The following is a 24005-nucleotide window of genomic DNA, read 5'->3' as shown; positions in this document are numbered from 1 at the left end:
TTCACTGTTGTTACACTTATTACACTATCATTACACTGATTACACTGTTGTTACACTGTTGCAGAGATAACAAGTAACAAAGCACAAATCCTTTGTTACTGTACTTAAGTAGATTTTTCTGGTATCAGTACTTTTCAGACAACCTTTTACTAAAACACTAAAACAGGTAGTAGTAATGGCTAAGTTTTACTTAACCCTTGTGCTGCCTTCGGGTCACATGACCCAACGGTTCATAACGAACCATCGTTGTGTTTGCCCAATTTTACCCAAAACAAAACAAAACAAAAATCTTTTAACCTTTGCAATGTGGGGGGTCTGAGACAGCCCCAACGGTTAAAATGCTTCACTAATGTTTTTGTATGCGGTACATTTGTCGCAATACGACGGTGGGTCACAATGACTGATGGGTCAGAATGACCCGAAGATAACACAAGGGTTAAGTATATGTCAGAACCCATACTTCTTTAACATGAGTGAAAAAGTGTAGTCAGTACTTCAACTTTTACCAGAGTTTTTTTTATTAACATGAGTATCTGTACTTCTAATTGAGAGAAGGATGTGTGTACTTTTACCATCTCTGATAATGAGATTGTTAGAAAGATGGAAATGTACGAATCTGGTGACAACCCAAAAAAGGGTTGATATTTATTCAACAGTCAATCAATAGTGTGTCACGTTAAAACCCTTTTGGCACAATTACTCAGTGTAAAAGCTGGCCTCATTTCATAAATATCCAAACCTGAATTTGCCTTCCAATAAATATACATGTCTTTACACAATAAAGATGCACTGCATCCATACTCTTGAACTTGCCCCTCCTGCCCAAACATAAAAAACAACAGTATTTACGGTGTTTGAGACCATCCAGCAACATACTGATTAAAAGAATGTCCCCAAATATTTACCACAAATTCAAAAACATTTTTTTCCCAGTTGTTCAATATCTTCACCTTTCATAATGCCACAGTAGTTTTGGTTCACAATTTGTGATCATTTGAGTGCTCTTTTCGGTACATTTTCAGTATCCATCAGGTATTATTTTGAGGAGACAGCCAAGTCTAAAGCTATCAGGTATGCTAAAGCTCAAACCCTCAAACACAATGTCTACCCTAACCCTCGTTTTGGCAATGCTTTAAGATTATATGATATATTATGGAATTATGGGTTAATCTTTTTTAACAAGGTCTCAGTTGATGCAAGGCTTCAATGGAAATAGAAAAATGGGAATTGTGTTTAACTGAACATGACTTTGATGAATAGTTTCTATGAATAGCTATTTATATAAGATTGTACAAGAGAAATTTAAACTTTCGTTTTTTTTCTTTTCTGTTGATGGATATACCCTTGTGAGGGAGATTTGTTGGAGTTGATCAACTGCTAAATAATTTTACTGTTATACCTACATAGTAACACTGTAATTATTTCAGTTTAAATTCTTTGTTGTTTTAAAAATTGACATTCAAATACAAAGAAAATATTAAAGTAACATTTCCAACATTTTACAATGGCATATTTCTCAACTAATTACAGTGTTATTCAAAAGCTAAAGAGAAACTTTCTCTTAAATCTTACCAATTTACATCTCATCGTAATGTTAAACCCTAACCGCGCATTTTAAGTGTCCTGGTGTTTGGGTATGAAACTGTTCCATATGGCAGGATCTGGGGACACCAAGTCTGTAGTACCAAGAGCAACAGTTCTGCCATGGACACAAATCCTTGAGCCTCTTCTTTCACAAAATCCAGTATCACATGTCAGTGAAGAAGGTTGGTCTATTTAGGATAGTCATCTTCAACACCATCAAGCAGCGTAATACATCATAGATCAACCAGGAGGTCATACACAACCACACTCCTGTGCTGACACTTCCTGAATTGTGTGATATCTACTGCTGTTGTCCAGGAAAGAGATATCCTTCTCATATGTGACAGGCCGACAGCAAGTATTGTATTGGACCTTGTCTCTCTTTCCGATGAGCCCAGTCCTCCTCATGTGTTCCAAAGTGATGTCGTAGTTGCGCCTACGTGCTGTACACTTGCCGCTGCAGTACCGGAATAGCAGAGTCTCATCACTGTGATAGCCCAGGCCTAGCTCACTGACGGTCAGCTCCAGCTGATGCAGGGAGCAGGGCTTTAGCCTCCTCTTAGCCCTCTTAGTCCTTCTGGCCTGGCTGTCCTCCTGGCTGTCCTCCTGGCTGTCCTCCCAGCTGTCCTCCCAGCTGTCCTCTTGGCTGTCCCGGCGGACCTTCCTGTCCACCAGGGTCCCTATCACCTGCTGCATCTCCCCCTCTGTGAAGCTCTGCAGCAGCTTGGAGACTAGTGGGGAGGAGAGAGGAAACCAGTCAGTCATGTTCAATTATCACCTGATTTTACATGGCAAGTCTTACTTAAGGTTTTAGAGAGTTTTGACTTAAACTGACAACCTGGTTGATGTTTAGTCTCAGGGAAACCACAGAACCCTGTCATTGACATGTGCAAGCAAACCATGATGTCACATAGTTCAATTTAGCATTCCGTTTGTTGGTAATCCTTGCCAATGATGTTAATATAGGAATTGTGAATAATTCTATCCAGACGTCTCTAAACCTGTGGTTACCAAGTATAGTTCACTTTGCACACCGTTTCTTTGTTTTTCTACCTTTCTACTTGGCAGGCCTATGAACCATGAGGTGTTCAGTGACTGTAGGTTAGTGTTAAACATAAAAAGGGAAGTTGTATAAACAAACTGTGACTGCAGGCGGAGGCCCTAAGCCTGCTGTCAGTGTCCTGACAACCCTTTCACACATCACCTCGTCTGAGGACACCAGGTTGCTAAGATAGACAAAAACAGTTGATCTTACATTCTGAGAGGAGCGAGCTGATGCTATCTGTCGCTCTGGCTGCTCTGTGAAGACCACCCATCATGGACGAGGATGACAATGGTGATGATAATAATGCTGATTCTGATGCTGATAATGATGAAGATGATGACGACAGAGGTGATGATAATGGAATCGCCATTGTTGGCAGTGGTGATTTTGATAATGACATTGAAGATGACGACGAGGGTGACTGGGGGTATTCTATCCTGGGTTCAAATTGTCCAGTGGAAGGCATAGTTCTAGTGAGGAAGATGGACAGGGCTGCACCACAGAGCATGAAGGCAAAAGCAGCACCTTTCCATAGCTTCATCTTAGAACGTGGAGGAGCATTGAAACTCTGCCAGAGAGAGAAACAGAATGAGCTGGTTAGACACGTCAGCGCAGAGCAACATATGTAATAATAACCATCAACCCTGGATAATAAAATGAACTATTATATATTATATTATTATAAACTGTACTCTCCATATTGAGTGAGGGCTTTTTTGGGCATGAAGTGATACATTTAGAAGGATTCACTCGTGTCATCCCCCTCTCATCCTTGTTAAAGACAATACAACCTCATACTTGTTACCCTCTTCATCTGTACATCCCTCTGAACTCTTTTTGATTAATCTCTACCTCCCATTGAGAGTTTCAGATAACTCTCATCTTAAGTGAAGCAACATGGCATGAGAACAGCTGTCATATTGATGAAGTAGGAATGTGATGGGTGCAATGAGTCATAAGTCTGGAAAAAAACACACTTATTTATGCTATATCCATACCGCAGGGCTTCTAACATGTGCTGTATGTCCCCCCCCCCCCCCCCTTTCTTCTTCTCAGCTATCCAAGGAACTATGCAAAGTACATGTTTCTGTCGATTCAAAATAGTTGCATCACATTTGTCTGTCTTTGTCTTCAAATGAAAGCTTTTAAAGAGGTTTCACAAGCTCGTTATTTAGTATTTTTAATTGCATTATTATAACACAGGCAAGCCAGACATTCCCCAGATCAGGAAGTGGCAGAGGCTAAGAGCAAATTCAGACCATGCAGTCGTCCAAAGTGTTTTGCCAGACTAGATACAGTATCCAGTCAGGACTCATGTGTGCTTACGTGATTAAATTCAGAATACAATGTCAACTGAACCGTGTTTGTAGACAACTTCTAAAATCTCTACACATAACAGGAGTGGACTGTATTCAAGACTTGCACATCATCATTCTAATCCAGTATGATATATCAAACAGTCTATGGCTTGACAAAGTTTGGCTGCCAAAAAGAGAAATGGTTTTTATTATCGAGTCAAAACATACTAAAATGCAGGCTAAATATAAACATTCTCTTCTTCAGAGTTGGAAACTCTCACTTCATTTTCTGAAGAGAGCATCTTGACTATTAAAATTCACTTTTCAAAATGATGGTATGTCAAGATAAAAGCACACTCATTTGTATGTTTTGGGTCGGCACCAACTGGTGTAATCCTGTATTTAAGATCTCTATTTGCTTGTTCTTCAGATATGACTAATGTCTGTTAATTCTAAAGTGACTGCACTAGCTATGATAGCTGCAGCAAATGGTGATATCATTGTTTTCTCGTTCTATTTTCAGCATAAGCCAAATGTAATGACACAGCCCCAATGCCATAGTTACTTCATAGGACCTGAATGTCCTGCAGCCTGCCACCAGTTAATGTATATAAATGTATTTTAAAGATCACTGATGGACAGGCCTGAGAGTAAGTGCTGCAATTATTAAAGCTTCCAGACAGTTCCAAACAGGATGGATTGTATGCTGAACTACAGCCTACAGCATATAAAGCATGTCTAATTGTTATAGAAAACATACTCCTTATGCTCCAGTGTTAGAGTATCTAACTCCCCGTATTCAACCAAACAAGCATATCTTTCCATTATTGAGACAATTTTAGATCTCACAAGCGTGAAAAAACAAGCCTACTGTTTTAAAGAAACTTTGAGAAACCTTGTATTAATGACAGACCACAAAGCATGTTGTCTGGCAATAATTGGGTCATCATCAGCAGTCCTAACTGTTGGCTTGCTGTGATTTGATTACAGTGTATTTCTGTTGTTCACCCTCACATTTCAGAAAGGACCTCTGAACAGTGTGTCATTGAAAAATTACACAAAACCAAGACTGTGGTGACAGTTTTGTGAATAGGGTTGAGACATGGGGTGGCACTGAGCAGAGAATTATTGTCCTGCACGGATGTACAGTGTGTCATGATTATGAATGAAAAAGTCCTTTGTGCCAGTGAAACAGATGCTGTCCTCCAACTGATTACTTGTAACATTCATGTCTATTATTCTCTATGACACATTCCCTGGAACATCCCCATCTCTCACATGCGTTAGTGCATTAACACACATTGTAGAACACACACACACATTCTGAAATGCAAAATGGCAGCATCCGTTTTGTGTTTGATTACAATATACTGCACTTGTTATGTTACTGCCATTCAAATGCAAGAAGAAAATGTACCATGTTAGAGTTGTGCTTTCCTCACATAACGTGAGATGTTGCTTGTTTGTTCCATAATTTGACAGTGCTTATTGATAACTAGTTCCTCTAGTCTAGACCAACAAAGACATGAACTCTGGTCACATGTAGTGGTATGTGGCATCATATGGTTAATATGGACCACAGACATGCACACAGACTCATTTACACAAACACAGACACATACACGCAGTCACACACACACACGGATGCACACGCTCTTTCTCATACACAGCCGTTCACACTAAACTCCTCCCAGTTGACCTCTCACCCTGTTGTGCAACCCAATGGATAATTGCTTCCCCAAAATATTAAGTAATTTCAACATATCATACACAATGTACTGTAGGACACCTACTGTTTGTATTTCCTTGTCTGAGTAAATAGGGATAGGCCTTCTCCTCTTTCTCTCTCAGCAAGCATCAGAAAGGCATGAGGACAGATAGAGAACATAATAGGGACACACTCCAAAGATCAGCGCTGGATTAGCACTAATGCCTGCCGGTTTATCTGTTGTCACATGGGTTAACACCTGAGATTGGCAGGCTGAGGGTGGAGGCCTAGCCGTGTGTGTGGGGTAATCTTCTAGACACTTTTTCTGTTTTGAGTTAGGCCGCCAAAGGGGAGAGGGGACATGTCTGTAAACTCTAAGCCCACCGCCCCTCAACCCTGGGTCTTAAGTAGGCCAGTGGTGAAGCCTTGGTTAGTTGGCAGGTAGGTTACGGGTAGACAGGAGAACAATTCTATGATCTCAATGGATGGCCAGGGTCAAGTCTGAAGAACACTGACTTTTATTCACCCAGCTTCAGTTCTGCCTGCCTAGGCCTATTAGCTGTGTTGACTGTGCCACTGGCAAATCATTATACATTAAATGTATTAGTATAGCCTTAGGTTTTGCAAGCAATCCCATAAAATGATTCACAGATCCCAGTGGATGTCAATTCAAGATCAACATCCAATCTATACCCTCAGAGAAGGACAAATCAACCTCAAAACATGCTGTGGGGAGAGAAGAGAAAGTACCAAATTTCCTCCAGAGACGAGACGGCATTCTGTCGCTTAACTATGCTGGATAATTGAAACCAGCAATGTTGTTTCTCTGCCACAAAGAAAAAGCAGATTTAATAGGAGACACTGCTCAGGCTGTAAACATTTCACAAAAACAGCTCTCGTCTTTAGCTATGATTTTATTTACTTTAACACTTGTGCATAATCACATACAAGTAGCAATTATAAGGTAGTGTAAGTATTGGAGCAAATATGAGGAAGTAAAAGTATATAGCAAATAAAGCGTTTATGTGGTACATGTCAAGTGTTTCCTCGTCATGTAAGGATCAAACGGTTTGTGACATTGGGTATGAAATACCCAAATGAGTCAGTCAGTGTTTGTACTGCACAAGAGGGCACCTCCTTCAATAAAGGGATGAATGTTCCTTTTTAGGATTTCAAGACAAGACGAGGACGGTATCCGGAACATTCTTCTCTCAACTACAATAAAGACCCTTCAGTTTTCAGACGTCACCATGATGTCAACTGCATAAAATGCAAATATAACATAACACCCACTGTCCCTTGTCAGATATTGACAAGCATTTGATAATTGCTCAATAACTGACTGGTTAATCTCTTATGCAGTGCAACGTAAGAAGCCTACTTCTGAGGAAGTCTTTACTAGGATGGCAACTAAGTAAGTCAACTACACTTTCTTCAACCACAGTTTTTGATATGATCGGTTTTCCCAGTGTAGCTGCATGTGAGATGCAAGAAGTAGTCTCCGTGAAGGGAATCCCTGGTATCACTTAGCAGCGGTTAAGGCAGATTAATTTTAGGTGAGCAGGAAGGGGGGGGGGGGGGGAGGACCTGAGCAGGACGATTATGCACCTAAGATGTGTGGCCCAGCTCAGTGGTTTGAACAGTCAAGATGGGGACAGTGACGTGTGAGCGTGTGCAGAAGAAGGGAAACACCAGGAGAGGAACACTCTCCAACAGGTACAGGTAGAATCATGGGTCTTTACTGGATTGTCTCTTGTCCTCTCTCTTCACAACACCTCCCTCGCGAAAACCCGTTGGGGGATGAAGCCTAAGGCAGGGAAACCTCTGGGCGGTAGACGAGAAGACACAAAGAATTAAGGGTAAAGATTAAGGACTGAAACTGGATTGGACTGGAAGACCAATTTGTCAAAGTAGTTGATTTAACAGGCTGTTAGTATGGCCCAGATTCCCATATCAAGTCCATCGCCGCTTATCTCAATTGTGAAATTAATGAGATTAATGACAGCTTGGACTGAGGATCACTGTGATGTGTTTGTGTCATGCGATCCTGACGGCCCTGGCCGAATAGATACTGTAGCTGACACGAGCATGTTCATGCAGGTACAAAAATCTGCAATATGTTGATGTTTGAACTGAATGAGATTCAGAGTATCAGTACAGTGGTTATGTATATGTACACTTACATTTATACATATACATAGACCTTAGCAGTGAGAATTGACCAGCATTTCATTTGATTTTTCAAAGCTCTCTCCAGGCATGCAGCCAGACTGGAGGCAGGTCTGGGAGGCTTTAGTGAGAGACGGCTCATTGTAACGTCATAATAAGATGGCTACGAAGGTTTTATTGATTTGACATTTGGACCAGGTGCTTAATGCATTAATGCAGGATGTTTTTCTCTACTTTGTATCAACTGTTAGTAGTCTGCTTTGTCTCAAGTTTAAAACGTGTATCTAAGGAGAGAGGGAAGACGAACCATTGTGACATCCAGTGTTATTAGGGAGACTGGGCGTGTACACTACCATACACAACTCCTGAGACGAGAAGCCATTGTTGATATCAATAATCTGGAGTGTCTTTGTTGGGACGTGTTGGTGCTTGGTGAGCCAACACAGTTACACCTACCACCTACCACCTACCTGTAAAGCCCCAGATTATACTAACAAAAGAAGATGTGTCCTTACCGTTGGGACGACTAATCCAGATTTAGCTCTGTGGCATCGTCTTCAGCTGACCTCGACTTGGAAAGCGCCGGCTGAATCCATCACCACCACCACCACCACCACAGCGGGAAGCATAGGAGGTACGCTTCTCAAAGAGACTGGCTCCTTGTGCCTTGGACCACTCTCTTACAGTGAGCGTGGGTTCACTGTGGTCACTAATGGTCCATGATGTTGCGACGGTCAAACTTCACATGTTTCTCCAGGTGGTTCATAGCTTCGTGTGATCTCCATGAGTTTGAGGCTACATATATGGCATGTGTCAATTTGTAAAGCTCTCACTCTTCATACGGTTCCATGAAAAGATTCAGACTGTTGTCACACAAAAGCTATCACCCACTGCATCTGAAACAAATACACACGGTAAGAAGCAAGCAGGTATCTTGATTTAGCCATACATACACAGTATTATTCAGTCTAACCTTAGATTATTTCCGCTACATTCTTTTGACACACAAAAACAATGTTGCACGTTAAAAAATAATAGATAACAGACAACATTCGGATTTAGGATAACTTTTAATGTATATACTGTTTATAGAAGCTTGCATACCATTAATATAGAGACATTTAAAAAAAGCAACTCACAGTGATACGATGACATACATAAACAAGCCTTGTCCACCAAGAACCCTGTCTGTTTATCTCTGGTCTGTATTATCCGGTGTCAGGAGCACAGCAGCATGGTTCACCACTACGCTGGAGATAGGCAGGGGTTTCTTAGATGGGAGAGGTAGAATAGTTCTAGAGCCCTCCTCCTCCTCCCCTCCTCCTCCCCCTGTTCCTCCTCCATAGCTGGGCCTCAGTCTGAAACAGATTACTTTAGAAGTGATAATCTTCCCGCCTCGAGCTCCACCAGTGACAGAGGATGCTTTGGCCCGAGCAAGCTTACATGTTCCCTTCTGGCGTCGACATGGCTGCTATCTTAAACATACAAGAAGAGACGTCATCCACAGTCATCCCCGAAGAGTTGAAAGGGAGAGGGAAGTATGTGATGTGAATTGTATCACATTTGTAGGTGTCAATATCCTCCGTCAAACAGGTGCTAAGTTTTAAGTTTCAAGTTTATTGCTATTTGTACAGGTGCATTGTAATTATGTGCTATTTGACAATCTCTTGCAACCTATCTGAATCTATAATAAATTATCTAAAGCTATAATAAACAGATCCTAACTTATGTGAGGATCTGTTGTTTTATCGACAACTAGATCAATAGTCAGATTTTACAGTGCAATATAAAAGTGAATCTCAATAAATCTCCTTGAAACTGGCCAGGGATGAAAACAGATTGAGATTTCTAATTCACCTCTCGTTCTAATACAAACGACTGTTTTACTCCTAAAGCCTCATGAGAGGTAAATGAAGAGCAGATGGCAGACTTCTGAGAGAGTATCCTGTTCTTTCTATCTGGAGAATAAATAAACACCACACTGTGGATGAAATGTGTGAGGTTTGAAAGGCCTGTCATGCACAAACACATTTAACTACAGTCAAGGCTCACTGTTTTCATGATACAAATATATTGAATTAACCAGCTACCTTTTCAAGGAGTTGGGTGTAGGTTTGTAGCTAAATTGTTGTAGCAAATTAAATAATTGCTTCAGTATCTCCCAGAAATAAAATGAGTCACCATTTTGGTGGACTTAATCAACATCACACTTCACAAGAGCTGCTTTCCTCTGAAAATAGTACGGTCAAACGGTTGGACTCATAGCTGTATAGAAGTCTATAAAGATACAGAAACATGTTATTCATCTCCTGTTCCTCTTACTGATATGAAACACTAGCAGTGCTGTTCTGATCATGGAACCATGTTGGTTACCCAATCTAACAGATACATAGGCAAATTAATGGTTGTCATAGAAAACCAAAACACCAAAACAATGGTGGTAACCAACAGATGCAGCTTCACAATGATACAGGGCTAACCTTTACTGACTCGCCACTAAATATTCAATATCAAATATCAACACTTCAAATATGTACTAATCACTAAATAATATCCTTATCGGACCAATATAGGTTTTGGTACTAAATAAATACTGTATCACACTATTGTCCCCAGATGTCTTGATCATTGTTTTTAAAATAATTTTTCTTAAAAAACTCAAAATAAATGCCAGTGAATTGCAATCACATTTTTCTGACAGTAAGGTAAGACCTCAGTCTACCTATAATGTTTTTTTGAAAATTGCATGCTAATTCTACCTTTAATAAAACAGAAAAGCCAGTTCTGTTTCTACTAAAACAGGCCATATTTCCTAAATTAAACTGTGGCTGGTTTATAAAAAAATTCTGTTTAGGGAAAGGTGAGTTTAAAGGAAGTCATCTGTACACTGCTCCTTTTTCCCAGTGTCATTAAAGTTAATAGAATACAAAGGAACGGAAACAACAACATAAATGTGTGTGGTTGGATGGTCGGATGCATAATGTGAGAACACACCATTTAAAGGGGTACATAGACATCTGGAACTTGCTGAAAGACAAGGCTTTTCTCTAGTCTAAATGAGAAGTCATTATCTAAATTGAGAGCAAATATACACCAGAAACAGGGCAAGTGGTTCAATGTGGGTCCCAGGGACATACATGGAGGTGACAGATGTTTTTGAATTATTTTGAAAAAAGGAGTTAGGAATTAGTGGAATAAGTTACCGATGTGTCAATATAGGGTTACACTATCCATATCTACATGATTAGTGATCTGGCAGCAATTGGGAAGCTATAGAACTGAAAGAGTCATTATCACAGAGGGAATGGCAGTATTTTCTTGACAAGGCTACAGACAGAGGCTGAAACTGAAGTGTGCTCCTTACTATATCTCAGTGTTCTACTGCCCCCAGCTGGTATAAGCACAGAAGCGTACAATACGCCTTGTGGAACACCATGAGTTCATGAATTATGGCAGAGTTTATGCAACCGTAGGTCCAGAAAGAAAACTTTAACAGCCTTGTTCATTTATGGCAAAGAACAGAGCTGAACCTAATCTAAAAGTTGTACATTCCAACAAGACAAAGTATAATACAGTTTTCATCTTTAAAACAACAATCATTTTGTAAAATTATGTAATCATTATAAACATATCCACCCAAATATCTAGAGACAAACAAACCCCCAAGGTGTCATCAGATCAGGGTGTCATCCAGGGAAGGGATTGGCGACTTCTGAAGCGGCTTGCCCCTCCCCTTGTTGCCATGGAGGCCCTTGGTGCTAAGTGGTTAATTCAGGACTCAGCAGTTCAGCAAGCTTCCCCAAGTGTCTGCTTACCTCCAGGGGGGGGCGGGGGGGGGGGGGGGGCGACATGGGTAGCAACCTTGCGTTGCTGAACCCAGGAGCTTCCAACACTGTCCTGGGCATAGACACCTGAACACCTAACTCCTCCCAACACCAGCAGACCTGGAGAACACCAGGCTGCTGGATGAGGAGGACTCGCCGCAAGGAGCCAGGGGACTATCCAGGGACCTGTGGCCCTGGACCCTGCATGGCAGGCTGGGAGCTCCCAGGGTGGAGCCACACTCTGAGCTCCTCTGTAGAAGTGAATCATCCACAGAGCTAAGGAGGGCCTTCACTGGCTTCAGCTGTTTTTGACTTGTTTTCTTTGCCTCCGGGCCGTGTTCCTCAAGAGGCTCATCTTTGCACTCCTCTGTGGTGGGAGTTTCTGTTGGAGTGGCACAAACGCATGCCAGGGCTTCCCAGAGGAGCCACACACACGCCCCTACCCTGACACAGCTTCCTCCTCGGCCCCTCAGGGCACCATAGGGCCCTACGCGCGCCATCCAAACAGTCAAACCATATACCACCGCACACATGCGGCGGGGCCAACTCGGCATGACGTTTGGCATGCCGCCTCAGCTCCACAGGCAGCTCTTTGCCAGGGTGGAGGAGACGCAGGGATGTGACGTTGCTGTGGGCGCCGCAGTCTCAGAGCTCTCCCCAGGACTCTGCTTCAGCGCCTCTCCTGACAACTCTCCAAACAGGTTCCAGGCCAGCAGCATTGTGCTGGAGGCAGCATGCAGCAGCCATTTAGGAACGGGCTCTCAGTGCCTGACTTTGGTGCCTTTGTCACTCACCTCCAGCAGCTCAGAGCATCATGCTCTGAGTACAAAACTTCCATTCCGGGGATCCAACTAGGATGAGGACATTCTGTAAGGGAGCGCAGCAGGTCAAGGGGAGCAACTCTACAGGCTTTTAAAACTAGGTGCCATTATGTCAAATGGATTGTACAGTTCTATATTTACATCAATGGGAATGGAAAGTCTAGAGAACGTGGCTAAAATATTATGTTATTGTAAACATTACATTTTGATGCTTTTACTTGGAATCTACAGTTGTATCCTTTGGATAAAACTGAATCAGAATTCTGGGCAGGCTGTTCTCACTCAAACAAATGGGCTATTGCTGACTTATACTTTAACATCAGTCTTTACTTAAACAGACAAAGCCTCTCTTTTTACTGCTGGCTCTAACTGGGCTGGCTGCCTGGCAGAGGATCTTGGGATACTGGAGACAGGAGATAATAAAGGAGGAGCTGACAGAAGTCCTGCTCTCTGCTGAGACTGGAGCAGTGTGTAATTACCAGCACCCTGAGGACTGTTCTTAACACACTCACACATAAGCAAGATGGACAATAACTTCCTCACCACCTGACCACTTGGCCAGGGTTAGGAGCGGAACACTGCAATCTCAATATTGGCAAATAAAATTGTTACTCGCATAGTCACTGATCCTGACATTAATAACAGAGATGTGGCAATATTCCTTCCAGATGAATAAACCACTTAAAGCATCATTTTCTGAATGGCTGCCAACTGGTGTAATATTCTCTGACATTCTCTGGATAGTTCTCCCTATAGACAGAAACATTACAAACAGGGATTTGTACAAAAACCCAATTATTCAACTTTATTAACATTGATGAGTTTTTTTTTTCCAGCAACATCTTTTTTTAAATTCCAGTTCTTTATCAACAAATAGAAAACAGACTGTGTATACAACAGGTTGAACCCCTACAGCACTAAGCATTCACAAGGTAAAAATGAACGTTTTGTTTGTGTTTTTTTTCCGCCAGCATGTTGTGTCCCTGACATTCACCCCCTTAACGCCTGTGGGGAAAAATGTGCTTCAGTGGTGTGATGGCTGGCGCAGGGGAGTCGTCCACTGGTCGGATTGTGCTGTCGGCCCACCTCCTACACAAGTTATAACCGGCTGCTGTCAAGTTCACTATGGTTACAGTGGAATACAACGGTGTCCCATGGATACACACTCTAGAACAGCGGGCTCGGTTGGTATGTCGAGAGAAGAGTGAATTGTTCAACAATATAACTGTGTAGTATATATCTATGTATAATTGTACATATATATAATCAATCATAATTATATATATATATATATTTATAATTTTATTTCTGTATAAAATAAAAGCAGGTTGTGTCCAAAGGGCCGTGTCTCTGTCCCTTTGATGGGAATGGTTGATTCTGTACAGGTGCCAGTGTTCATGGCTGCTACTCCACCCTCCGTTGTGTCAGCTACTCCTGGTCTGAGTAGTCTTTGTGTCGGGACCCCCGCAGACTGACACGCCGAGGACAGCCAGGATTGGAGAGGGTCTTGCGGGGCATCAAAATTCAAAGGTTGTTTTTCCAACTGATTCGGGTATAAAAGTCTGCACTCCACACACTCGTTCTCTGGCTGGAGTGGAAAGGCCTCAGTACCATACTGTATACTCATGTGCTCTCTTTCACTTCTGTACACCACTCATTTACTTTGACGTTAATCAATTTCACTTTTCACAAGTTACTGTGTGTATATAGTACAACTACAGTGGGCAATCTTTTTTAACATTTTGTACTTTTTTTTTTTTTTTTTACTAGTTTTGATACGAAACATCCGTTGATACACTTTATCAAAGAGAACCCCATTCCATTGAACTGAATAAGACCAAAATACATGAGAATAAAACCCCAAAATTAGGATACAAATAGAAAACTGACAGCAGCTCGGAGAATGGTGATTCTCCAGTATTAGTATCTAGGAACATGTTAAAAATACATGTCCCTTGTGCTAAAATAACCTAAAATAAAAATAAAATAAAAAAGTCATACCATTATGAAAAAATATGCCCATAGCTAGGCCAGTAAGACAAAAGAAATGTCTGATGTTAAATGATTATTACAAAGAAATACACTAAATAATAACATTTTCATTTTATAATAATGATAATAAAACGATAGAAAAAAAATCATCTCTTAGTGCTACCAGTAGCCTTTGACATTAGGGGCAAGTTGGCATATACAGAACAAGAACTGTCATCTCTTCCATACAAGAGTTGTCATAGTCTGGTATTGTTTCGTTTTTAAAGCAATCTCTGGGTTTGTTAATCCATCAATGTGAATCTCTGTGATTAGTAGAACCGCCCCCCTCTGGTGGCTCTGGGGACAGGAACAGGTGGATGATGGCTGAGATGGGACACTTGGCACACTCCTGATGGATCTGACCAGGAAGGGAGGCTAGCTCAGCAGGGTGGATGGGTGACGGCGGGCGTGGTTACGTTGCATAGTGGTCAAAGCTGCCCAAGTACTCCAGTGCTGCCCGGTAGCACAGCTGGTACTGGTCCTAGGAAAGGGAGAAACAAGCACATGAGACAGTGTCACCCCCTGTGTGGACATCAGTAATGGTGACTGCTGACTCCCCCTGCAGTGGAGGCCTGCTCCAGTGCTGCTCCAGTGCCACCTCACCTCTGTCTGCACCATGGCAGGTCGCTGGGTGCGCAACGTCTTGACGGTCTGGAACAAGTCGACCACGCCCTCATACCTCATCCTCTCCAGCACGATGCTCAGCGTGATGAAGACACCTGTCCTGCCCACTCCGGCACTGAGGAGGAGGAGCGCACACACACACACACACCTTACACATACAATACATGTACTATATAGAAACTTTTCATTGAATGGATGAAGACAGAAACAAATGTTGTAGCCAGTAACTCTACAAGGGCACAACCAGTTATGCCATAACATCCTTTTTACCTGCAGTGTACAGTGATTGGTCCGTCCTGTCCAAACTGCTCCTTGGTTTTGTGCACTTGACCAATGAAGTCAATGAAGCCCTCTCCTGTTTTTGGCACTCCTTGCTCCGGCCAATCAGTAAACTGAAATTGGCGAATTGTCCGGGATTGACCATCCTGAGGGCATAAACAGGGGAATATGACAGTATGTTAGAGTCGCCATGATACACTACTACCAGCATTGAGTATACTTACAAGTAGCATTCAACCCCAACCCCATTCAATCTCATTCTAAATGACTCTGGGCTATGAATGTATTTGTTTGCGTGCATGTGTGTATGTAGATCAGACTGCTGGCATGTGCAGTGAACCCTCTGATGACTGAAGACCTATTACTGGAGGACAGGAGGACAGAGACTTCACAGTGCTCACTTATAGGAAAACCCTCTATACACACACACGCGCGCGCTCACACACTCACCCTGGCGTCTGTGACTTTGAACTCTCGTAGGATGTACTGGGGCATGTTGTACTCAGCCATGGGGTCCACCACAAAGTACTGGTACCGGGCTGAGCGCTCAGCAGGCCAGTACTGGTGACACTTCTCCTGTAGGGAGGAACACACACAGGAGGTTACAACTAGGAATATGTATGTGTGTGTCTGTGTGTGTGTTGTGTGACAGTGTGTGTTCTCTTACCCGTCCCATCTCTCTCAGTTTGGTCAGCATGACTACAATAGTAGAGTTGTGTTCCCACAGCATCCTCCAGAAGTCCTCTGTGGTCTCAGCCAGGGGGCCCTGGGTGGCCAGGTAAGCCTTCTGCTGTCTGAACACAACACAGCAGGCCCTGTTACAACACTGCTCCTACACGCTGAACACCTACAATCAGCTGAACCTCTGTTGTGTGTCTGTCCCGGCAAACTAGGAGATGGATGACTGGGATGTTTTCGTGTCCTATGCGAAATTGGCGAGGGGGAGTTTCTCCCGGTGCCTGCAGGGGGCGGCATTGCACTGACCACACTAGGGTGAACCCATGCTCCACGTATGAAAGGACATATGTACACAAACATGCCGGCACGCATCCTGCACACGCACGCAGGCACACGCAAAATCACACACACACACACACACACACACACACACACACACACACACGTACTGAGCCGCGGGTGAAGAACTAATGAAGGTGCTGCAGGCGAGGCAATAATGTGGAACCAGGAGATTAGAGTGTGCTCAAGGCCCTACTGACATAAATAAAGAAAACGACAGAACAGGGGAGAGGAGATGAGAGGAGGAAGGAGCAGAATTAACGAGAGGGGAAAGGGAGCAGGAGGAGTTGAGAGAGAGGGGGGGGGGGAGAAAGGTGCCAACGAGAGAGAAGATGGAAGAGGCGAGGGAGAGATGAGAAGAACCACTTGTCATTCCTTCTGGTCATCAGAGCACATAATAGAACATGTCTTTTTCTTTCTCTCCACGAAAGCGTGAAGACGGGAGCCCCAAGCCCAGGAAATACACCGCATGCCCTCGTCTGTACGTACAATACTGTGCTACCTGCTTCCAGTATATGCGCTACAGTCCACACTGCATTGTATTACTATCAAAGCAGTATTCAGTCAACACTCATGCCAAGTATGGGGGGGGTCAGATGGCTGAACGGTTAAGGAGTCAGGCTATTAATTCGAAGGTTGCCAAAATGACATTGTGTCCTTGGGCAAGGCACTTCACCCTACTTGCCTCGGGGAGAATGACCCTGTACTTACTGTAAGTCGCTCTGGATAAGAGCGTCTGCTAAATTACTAAATATAAATGTAAGTACCATGACTTCATCACAATGCTACCGTTACCATGTAATAACACACGGTATGACCTGCACTCCTCTCCTCACAGAGCAAATCATCATTAGCTTGGCATATCAGGGTTTGTCACAAGCTTTGCACGGGGCACCAGGGGCTCCTGTTTACTTCTTATTTACGTCTGGCTTTAAAAGAGGCTTAATTCCAAAGTGCAGTAGGAGCACACGGCAGGTCCCTGCGCTGAGGCCAGACGCTCAGAGGGAACACTAGACGAGGGCGGGGGGTGGAGAGGGAGAGAAATGGAGCGACAGAGAGAAATGTGTTTACAGTACACTTGGTTTAGGCATCCTGTTATACGGGCGAGCATCCACAATCAAGCTATTTACACAGCAACAGTGGAGGCCTCAACGGAGCTGCTCTCACTGTGGAGGAGGAGGAGGAGGGGGGAGCGTCATACCTCCATACCCCCACCCTCTCTCTCTCTTCTGTTTCTACACACATTCATTCCATCTTTACCTTCATTTCAGGCCTGTTGATTCACCAAACAGAGCAAACGTTTATGTGAAGACACGCACCCACTTAACTTAGCAAACGCTCATATGAACACGCAGGCGTGCACACACACAGAGACACACACACACACACACCCCTACCCCCAGGAGACAGGAGCTGATGCCTACCTGTAGCCGTCAATGCAGGAGGCGTTGATGTAATCCGAGCCCTCGACTCCTCTGATAGGCTGCAGGCACACGCGGGTCGACTCGAAGGGCATGATGTTGACCAGACGGTTCTTGAACTTATTGCAGGGCAGGTTGGCGCTGATGAAGCGAGATGTGTGGGCCTTCGAGTTTGCCAATCTCTGTACGGGCGAGGGAGAGGAGAGCGGAGAGGAAGGATTGTGTTTGCGGGGAAGGGGTCAAATAGTGTGTGTGTGTGTGTGTTTGTAAGGGAGGGGTGGATGGGAGAGGGGAAGAGAGACAGCATTAGTGACCTTTAACCCCCAGCAGGCAAACTCTTAGCTCAGCCATAGGGGACACCAGAATGTCTGCAGCCCCAGTCGTTCTCTCTCTGTCAGGTCTCTCTTTAGCTGTCAGAGTAAATAAGAAGTTCTAGTGGAGACAGGACATCACATCTGGCCACCAGAGCATTGGTGAGCTTCTCCGAGACAGAATGGATCCTGGCAGGTAGAGTAGAGGAGCTGGGTGGGGAGCTCAAAGCTGATTGGCTAATGGGGTACAGCGAGCGTGTGTCTGTGCCAGGGGACGGGAGGCGTGACTGAGTCTGTGCTGGCAGTGGACAACTCACAGGTGGACGGCACAGGAGTGGGTGTGGAGAGGATCCCCTGGCATGGCTTGTATGTCCGTGTGTGTGTGTGTGTGTGGCGGCGGCCAGGCTTAAAAGCAAGGCCGTGGCCTTCTGTGTGTGTGTTTGTGTGTACGTGTGGGGCCTCACCTTGAACTCCAGCTCCATGGAGGTGACGGTCTCTCCGGGCGGCGGCTGGGTGAGCTTCTGGATGTGGGCGTACAGGTTACGCGCCGGCACCTCCGTGTTGCCGCAGGTGGCCGCCTCCAGCAGCGCCTCGTGGATGAAGATGTACTGGTCCTCCGTCTGCACCATGTAGTTCCGCTGGGCGCGCATGCACGTCACGTGGCCGTACAGGTCCACAGACTTCTCATGCTTCATGCGCTCCAGCATGGCCTCGATCACGATCAGGCAGCCGGTCCGGCCCACGCCCGCACTGGGGGAGGGGGGAGAGAGACGGCACAGGAATATGGATGATGGTCTCAACACATCGTAGAGGCGCATCGGAGAACGGGGGGCGCGTGCCCTTCCCTACCTGCAGTGCACCACCATGGGCCCGGCGTCTGCGGGGTTGCAGGCCTTGACCCTGCGCAGGAAGGCCAGGATGGGGGTGGGATACTCGGGCACCCCGTGGTCGGGCCAGGCCATGAACTGGAACTGCCTCACCTCTCTCTTCTCGCTGGAGCCGTTCTGGGGGGGTTGGGTGGGGGGTGGTGAAAAGAGTTTCATCGGGCGGGCACGGTTCGTTTAGGAAATTCTCCAAAACGACCCACGGCACTGGAGGCATTGGGTATGTCTCTGAGGGCTGGACGAGCGTGTGTGAGCTTACCTTGTACAGGGCGAAGGTGCGCACGCTGTACGTGGCCAGCTCCACAGAGTCCAGCATGGTGACCTGGATCATGCCGTAGGTCTCCGTCCCTCTGACGGGCCAGTACTGGTCACACTTCACCTGCACGCAGAGGCCAGAGGACAGACGCACAGGTCAGTGAGCACAGAACACTGCAGCAGGAGCCTGGGGTCAGGGGTGAGGAGGGTAGTGTGCGTGTGGTCACGCAGCTCACGAGAGCAACCGAGGAGACGTCAGAGGACGGGCCAGTTCAGCCACAGCCGGAGTGTTTACCACACGCATCCCGGGGAGAGAAAGAGGACTACAAAACCCAGCATTATCTGACAAAAACCACATGGTTTCAGACTGGTTGGAACCCGCCTAGTTTAGCAGCTAAACATCAACTACAGTCAAAGTGCCGCTTTTATTTCCAGAGCTGTGATTATCTTCAGTTAGCAAAATGGTCTGGCGGATCACTAGCCTTTTGTTTATACTTGCTTCTACAGCATTGGTGATAATTCAGCTCTGCATTGTGGGGCCAATGTGTCTAGTGTGTGTGTGTGTGCATGGAGGCTCCGGTGACAGAAGGGCTGGCCACCTGGCCACATGTCTCCCAAGGAACAACCTGCCTGGCTAGATGAGGCCTGATGGCACGCCACCATTGGAGCTGTAGGCTAAACACAGGGCCAACCCCCCCCCCCCCCTCCCAGGACACGCGTGTGCCTGCACACACACACACACCCACCCACAGGCCGCTTGCAGCCTACCTTCACACAGAGATCCTCATTAGGGCTCTCTGGTATCCGTGCTATTTCCAGGATAGTCGTTGCCCAGAAATACCGTGACTAGGAGTGCAACTGTTGAGCCCTTGGTTCCCCGAACAGCTTAAGGTCAGAGGAAGTGGAGTGTGTTTGTAAATGCCAGTTGTTTCGAGGCTGGGACACTCTTATTGATTTGGGATATATGAGAGAGGAAGGAGGAGGGAGGGTTAAGGGGCACGGGAGAAGTACGTGGTCTTTTAAACACTGTGTTACTATAGAACTTGGGAGGAGACCTTTGATGCACCACTGTACCTTGGTAGCTCACAGTAAGTTGGCTACTCTAGGTGAGAAAAGAAGATCTTTGGCTCTCAGCCAAACCACACAGTTTCCCATCACGGCCCCAATGCGGGTTCTCCCCAGACAGAAGTAAATAAACAAACAAGTGAATGATGTCATCTGCTTACAGCTGTTCAGATTTCTCATGGTTGTAAGTGATACCTCGTGTCCGGGTGCAAGTCTGGAGGACACATTCCATCAAACAGCCAGGCTTGCTGCGACACGTGCAGCAGAGCAAACATCATTATCACCTGCCTGTGCTGAGAAACCCATCAGACTGGCCCTCTGTCACATATCACCTTTGCATGTGATGGAGACAGATATACCTGTACTTTCTTTATCTGTCTGTGGCGTGGTGACTCACAGTCTCATTTACAGGTCCTCTATCTCCTATCTGACCTTTCGGCTGCTTATCTACCGGAGGAGACTGAAGCCTGTCCTAGACACAGGGCTGCCTTTGTTCTTGTGGCCTGCGTGTGTGTGTGGGCTGGGTGACACACGCTAGGTGGACGAGGGGGACAGTGGCCCTACCCTGACCTTGGGCCTGGGACAGGGTTGTGACTCACTGCGAAGCCTGGGACGACAACAAGCCAACAGGATATCTGCAGCGACACGGCAACCTGAAGCTAGCTCTTCCCGCTAGCGTTAAAAAGAGTACGACCTAGACAGCTAGTCGCTCCCGTCGGAAAAGGGGGGGGCCTTTACCCTGGACTTCTCCTCCAGCCGGGTCATCATGACGATGGTGTTGGCCCGCTGCTCCCACACCATCCTCCAGAAGTCGCTGAGCGTCTCCGGCAGGGGGCCCTGCGTGGCGATGTAGGCGTTCTGCTTCCTGTAGCCGTCGATGTAGTTGGCGTTGATGTAGTCGCTCCCGGGGACGGCTGGAGAGGAGCACGGGACACAGGCTTTAGTCACCACGGCAACGATCGAAACCCCTCGCCGATCGCAAACACTAAAGAGCAAGTCGGTAGACTTTGTGCGTCACATCTCGCGGACATGAATAGAAAGCGTGTCGGACGTGTGGTACATGGGTCAATTCAGTTTGTAGTACTAATTAACAAAAAAAGCTGAGGTTTCCATGTTCTTCAGGAAAAACAGTGTAGTATTCACTACAGCTACGTTTCCTTTCAGCTGTCGAGGGGCAAAATCAATCAGAGTGAATGAGAGTGTGGGAGAGGTCAAGAGGAGTGCCGAGAGGACACTCACCGTCAACAGAGGTGAGCACCACCCTGGAGTGGTCGTAGGCGATGACGTTGGCGTAGCGATTCTTGGGCTTGTTGACCTCCATGTTGGAATTCTCCCAGGTGAACTGCTGGCCAGGATCGATGGACTATATGAGAGGGGAAGAAAGAGGAAGCATTAGAGAAAGACACAGGAGAGGAGGGAGAAAGAGATGAGGTCCCCTGGGGTATCACGGAGGAAAATGCAGACAGACACATTGATAAGTGTTTGTATTTCAACACCGGGGTTAAATAAAGACTTGAAAGAAGCCTACAGGCTAACAGCACTCTTCATCACCTCCCCTGTGGCTGACTATTGAATTACCTGGTCCCACCATCCAAGCTATCACATATAAACCATGTCCTTTATCTCGCTCTCTCACTCCAGCCCCCAGTTCCTGGATCTGCCTTACTCTCACTGGATTTCCTTTTCCATTTCTTTCTTCACTCCCTCTCACAACAGTCTTTCCACTTTCAGAAAACTGTTTCTCTCTCCGCTCTCATTCTAAGGTGGCCTGGCTCCTTAGCTGAGACCAGGAACGCTCAGGTCTGTATTTACCTCAGGCGATAAGTGCCCACCCCTCCCCAGCTCACTAAGGCCGTGGAGTCTCTTGTTTTCCTCCATCAAACCGGCCGGCTCAGACTGACACCATGCCCATCAGTTCCCAAAACCTTTTACCTTCCGAAGCTATCTGGGGCCGGAGCTACACCTTCTGGAATGTTCCATTACTCTGGACCCTCTATGAAGTCGGTCTTCTTGAATCAAATTCAAGCCTTTTTATTTGAAATTGTGGTATGAAATACATTAAACTCAGTAAAAAGTGATTGAGCCAATTGAACAAAAACAGTTCTGATGAGAAAAGGGCAGAATGACGTGGAGAACGTTCCAGAGAATTACAGAATAGCCCTTCCTAGTAAACAACGTCCCGTGGAGTTACAAATTGCCCAGAGTGGGACTCTTTTAGAAGTCGTCCAATCGCCGATGAGCTTCAAAACACAGCCAATTTACATGCCAGCAGCCGGCCACTTTGCTAAAGAACATTTCATTTGCAGTCAAAACTTGTCACACTGACTGTGGAGCTTAGAGAAGACAGCAGGGAGTGTTACACTGGCAACGTCTGGCAAACCCGTTGGAGGGGCAGGAGAGAAGAAGCGGGGTGACTTCTCTCTGTGACGCGTGGGAGGATAATGACACTGCCATGGTGGCTAAACACCACGTATCATCACGTCTTCTTGGAAAGGACCGGTCTGAGCACCACACAACGCCAGCCTGACAGAACCCATGCGACCGCCCCGAGCGCTCCACAGTGCTGCTGCGTTGGGCGTGAGGTGGGTGCCCAGGCCGTGCCAGGCTGGGCCTGGGCTCTGTCCTCAGGAGGAAGACACCACAGGAGCAGCCGGGCGAACGTGACTGTGACAAACCGACTGAGCTGTGCCACGCTGCCTCCCCTGGCAACAGGGATGGGCGGCCATCTGGCCCACTGAGGAGGGGCTCTCCCCTTTTCAGACGGCTACGTGTTGAAGAGGGTGTGTGTGTGAGAGAGAGTGCGTTTTGTGTGTGTTAGAAGGGGAACAGTCACGGGCTGCCGCTACGTTGTCATGTGGTATGTTTTCCTTGACTAAAATAGGCTGAATGAGGTAGTGGGGCATTGATATCTACGTTAGTAAGTTCAAAAAAGCACATTTTTTCGGTCTTCCTAACCAAACGGCTGGCTAAGGTTCACTGTCAGGGCAACAGACGACCAGGAGGGAGGGAGCAAACAGTAAGAACATGAGTAAAAAAAAAAGAAAAAAAAAAAGGTCTACATAATTCTTTCTGTAATCAAGGCTGCGCGTCTTCCTGTCTCATCCCCAGGCCTACAGACCACTAACCTCCTACCCTGGCTTTCGGCAATCCTCTCTACAAAATGTGCCACTTTAAATGCAAATGTTCTCTTTTTGGGGAGAAGGGTGGGGAGTGCACTGACGAGCGATAATCCCTCACCCAGTTGCGTAGGAGAGACCGGTGCAAAATAACATTCTACAGGAAAGCAGGATAACTATGACGCTGGCAGATTCTTGTGACCTGCTACCTGATTGCTCCCTGCCTCTGGGAGATGATCCTGGTTTTTCTATAATAATAGAACAACTAGCCAGGCTTAGGGTTGGTGACACAGCTGAATGGCTGGTTTAGCTGACATGAATACTATAAAATGAGGTTTTGGTGTTAAAAGAACACGAATGGCACCCATGTTATGTATCTGTTTAGTTTGACTCATATGTGTGCTATAACGTCAATATATGTTGTTAAATTTCATAGTAGTATTGCTACACTTAATTTAATAGGACTTCATTTATGTAGTGTAACTGCAGTCCCATTGATTTAGTGTTACTTCACTACATAAACAGTTATTTGGAAGTATTCCTTGGCAGACGC

The 24005-nt window shown here is 45.5% G+C and overlaps 2 protein-coding genes across 13 annotated transcripts in view; both read right to left on the bottom strand.

The window, feature by feature from the left end:
• Positions 1-622: 622 nt before the first annotated feature.
• On the bottom strand, positions 623-8412 carry LOC134036569 (neurturin-like). Its single transcript, XM_062481567.1, has 3 exons — positions 8320-8412; positions 2840-3197; positions 623-2315 (listed from the first exon to the last, which is right to left on the bottom strand). The coding sequence occupies exons 2-3, from the start codon at positions 3168-3170 to the stop codon at positions 1837-1839; spliced, it is 810 nt and encodes a 269-aa protein (XP_062337551.1). The 5' UTR covers positions 3171-3197; positions 8320-8412; the 3' UTR covers positions 623-1836.
• A 4815-nt stretch (positions 8413-13227) lies between these two features.
• LOC134036861 (receptor-type tyrosine-protein phosphatase F) overlaps positions 13228-24005 on the bottom strand; it is a 111293-nt gene continuing 100515 nt past the window's right edge. For all 12 annotated transcript variants that reach the window (XM_062481995.1, XM_062481994.1, XM_062481998.1 and 9 more), the window contains 11 exons: positions 21576-21699; positions 21075-21250; positions 19276-19395; positions 18982-19136; positions 18597-18882; positions 17825-18003; positions 16051-16177; positions 15834-15959; positions 15375-15529; positions 15084-15219; positions 13228-14961 (listed from right to left, as the gene is read on the bottom strand). In XM_062481995.1, coding sequence (XP_062337979.1) covers positions 14893-14961; positions 15084-15219; positions 15375-15529; positions 15834-15959; positions 16051-16177; positions 17825-18003; positions 18597-18882; positions 18982-19136; positions 19276-19395; positions 21075-21250; positions 21576-21699 — 1653 coding nt within the window. In that variant the 3' untranslated portion in view covers positions 13228-14892. The remainder of the gene's footprint in view (positions 14962-15083; positions 15220-15374; positions 15530-15833; positions 15960-16050; positions 16178-17824; positions 18004-18596; positions 18883-18981; positions 19137-19275; positions 19396-21074; positions 21251-21575; positions 21700-24005) is intronic.

This window comes from Osmerus eperlanus, chromosome 16 (genome assembly GCF_963692335.1).
Source record: "Osmerus eperlanus chromosome 16, fOsmEpe2.1, whole genome shotgun sequence".
NCBI classification, from domain to species: domain Eukaryota; kingdom Metazoa; phylum Chordata; class Actinopteri; order Osmeriformes; family Osmeridae; genus Osmerus; species Osmerus eperlanus.
The sequence above is the reverse complement of the archived record's forward strand: the minus strand, read 5'-3'. Positions and strand labels throughout refer to the sequence as shown.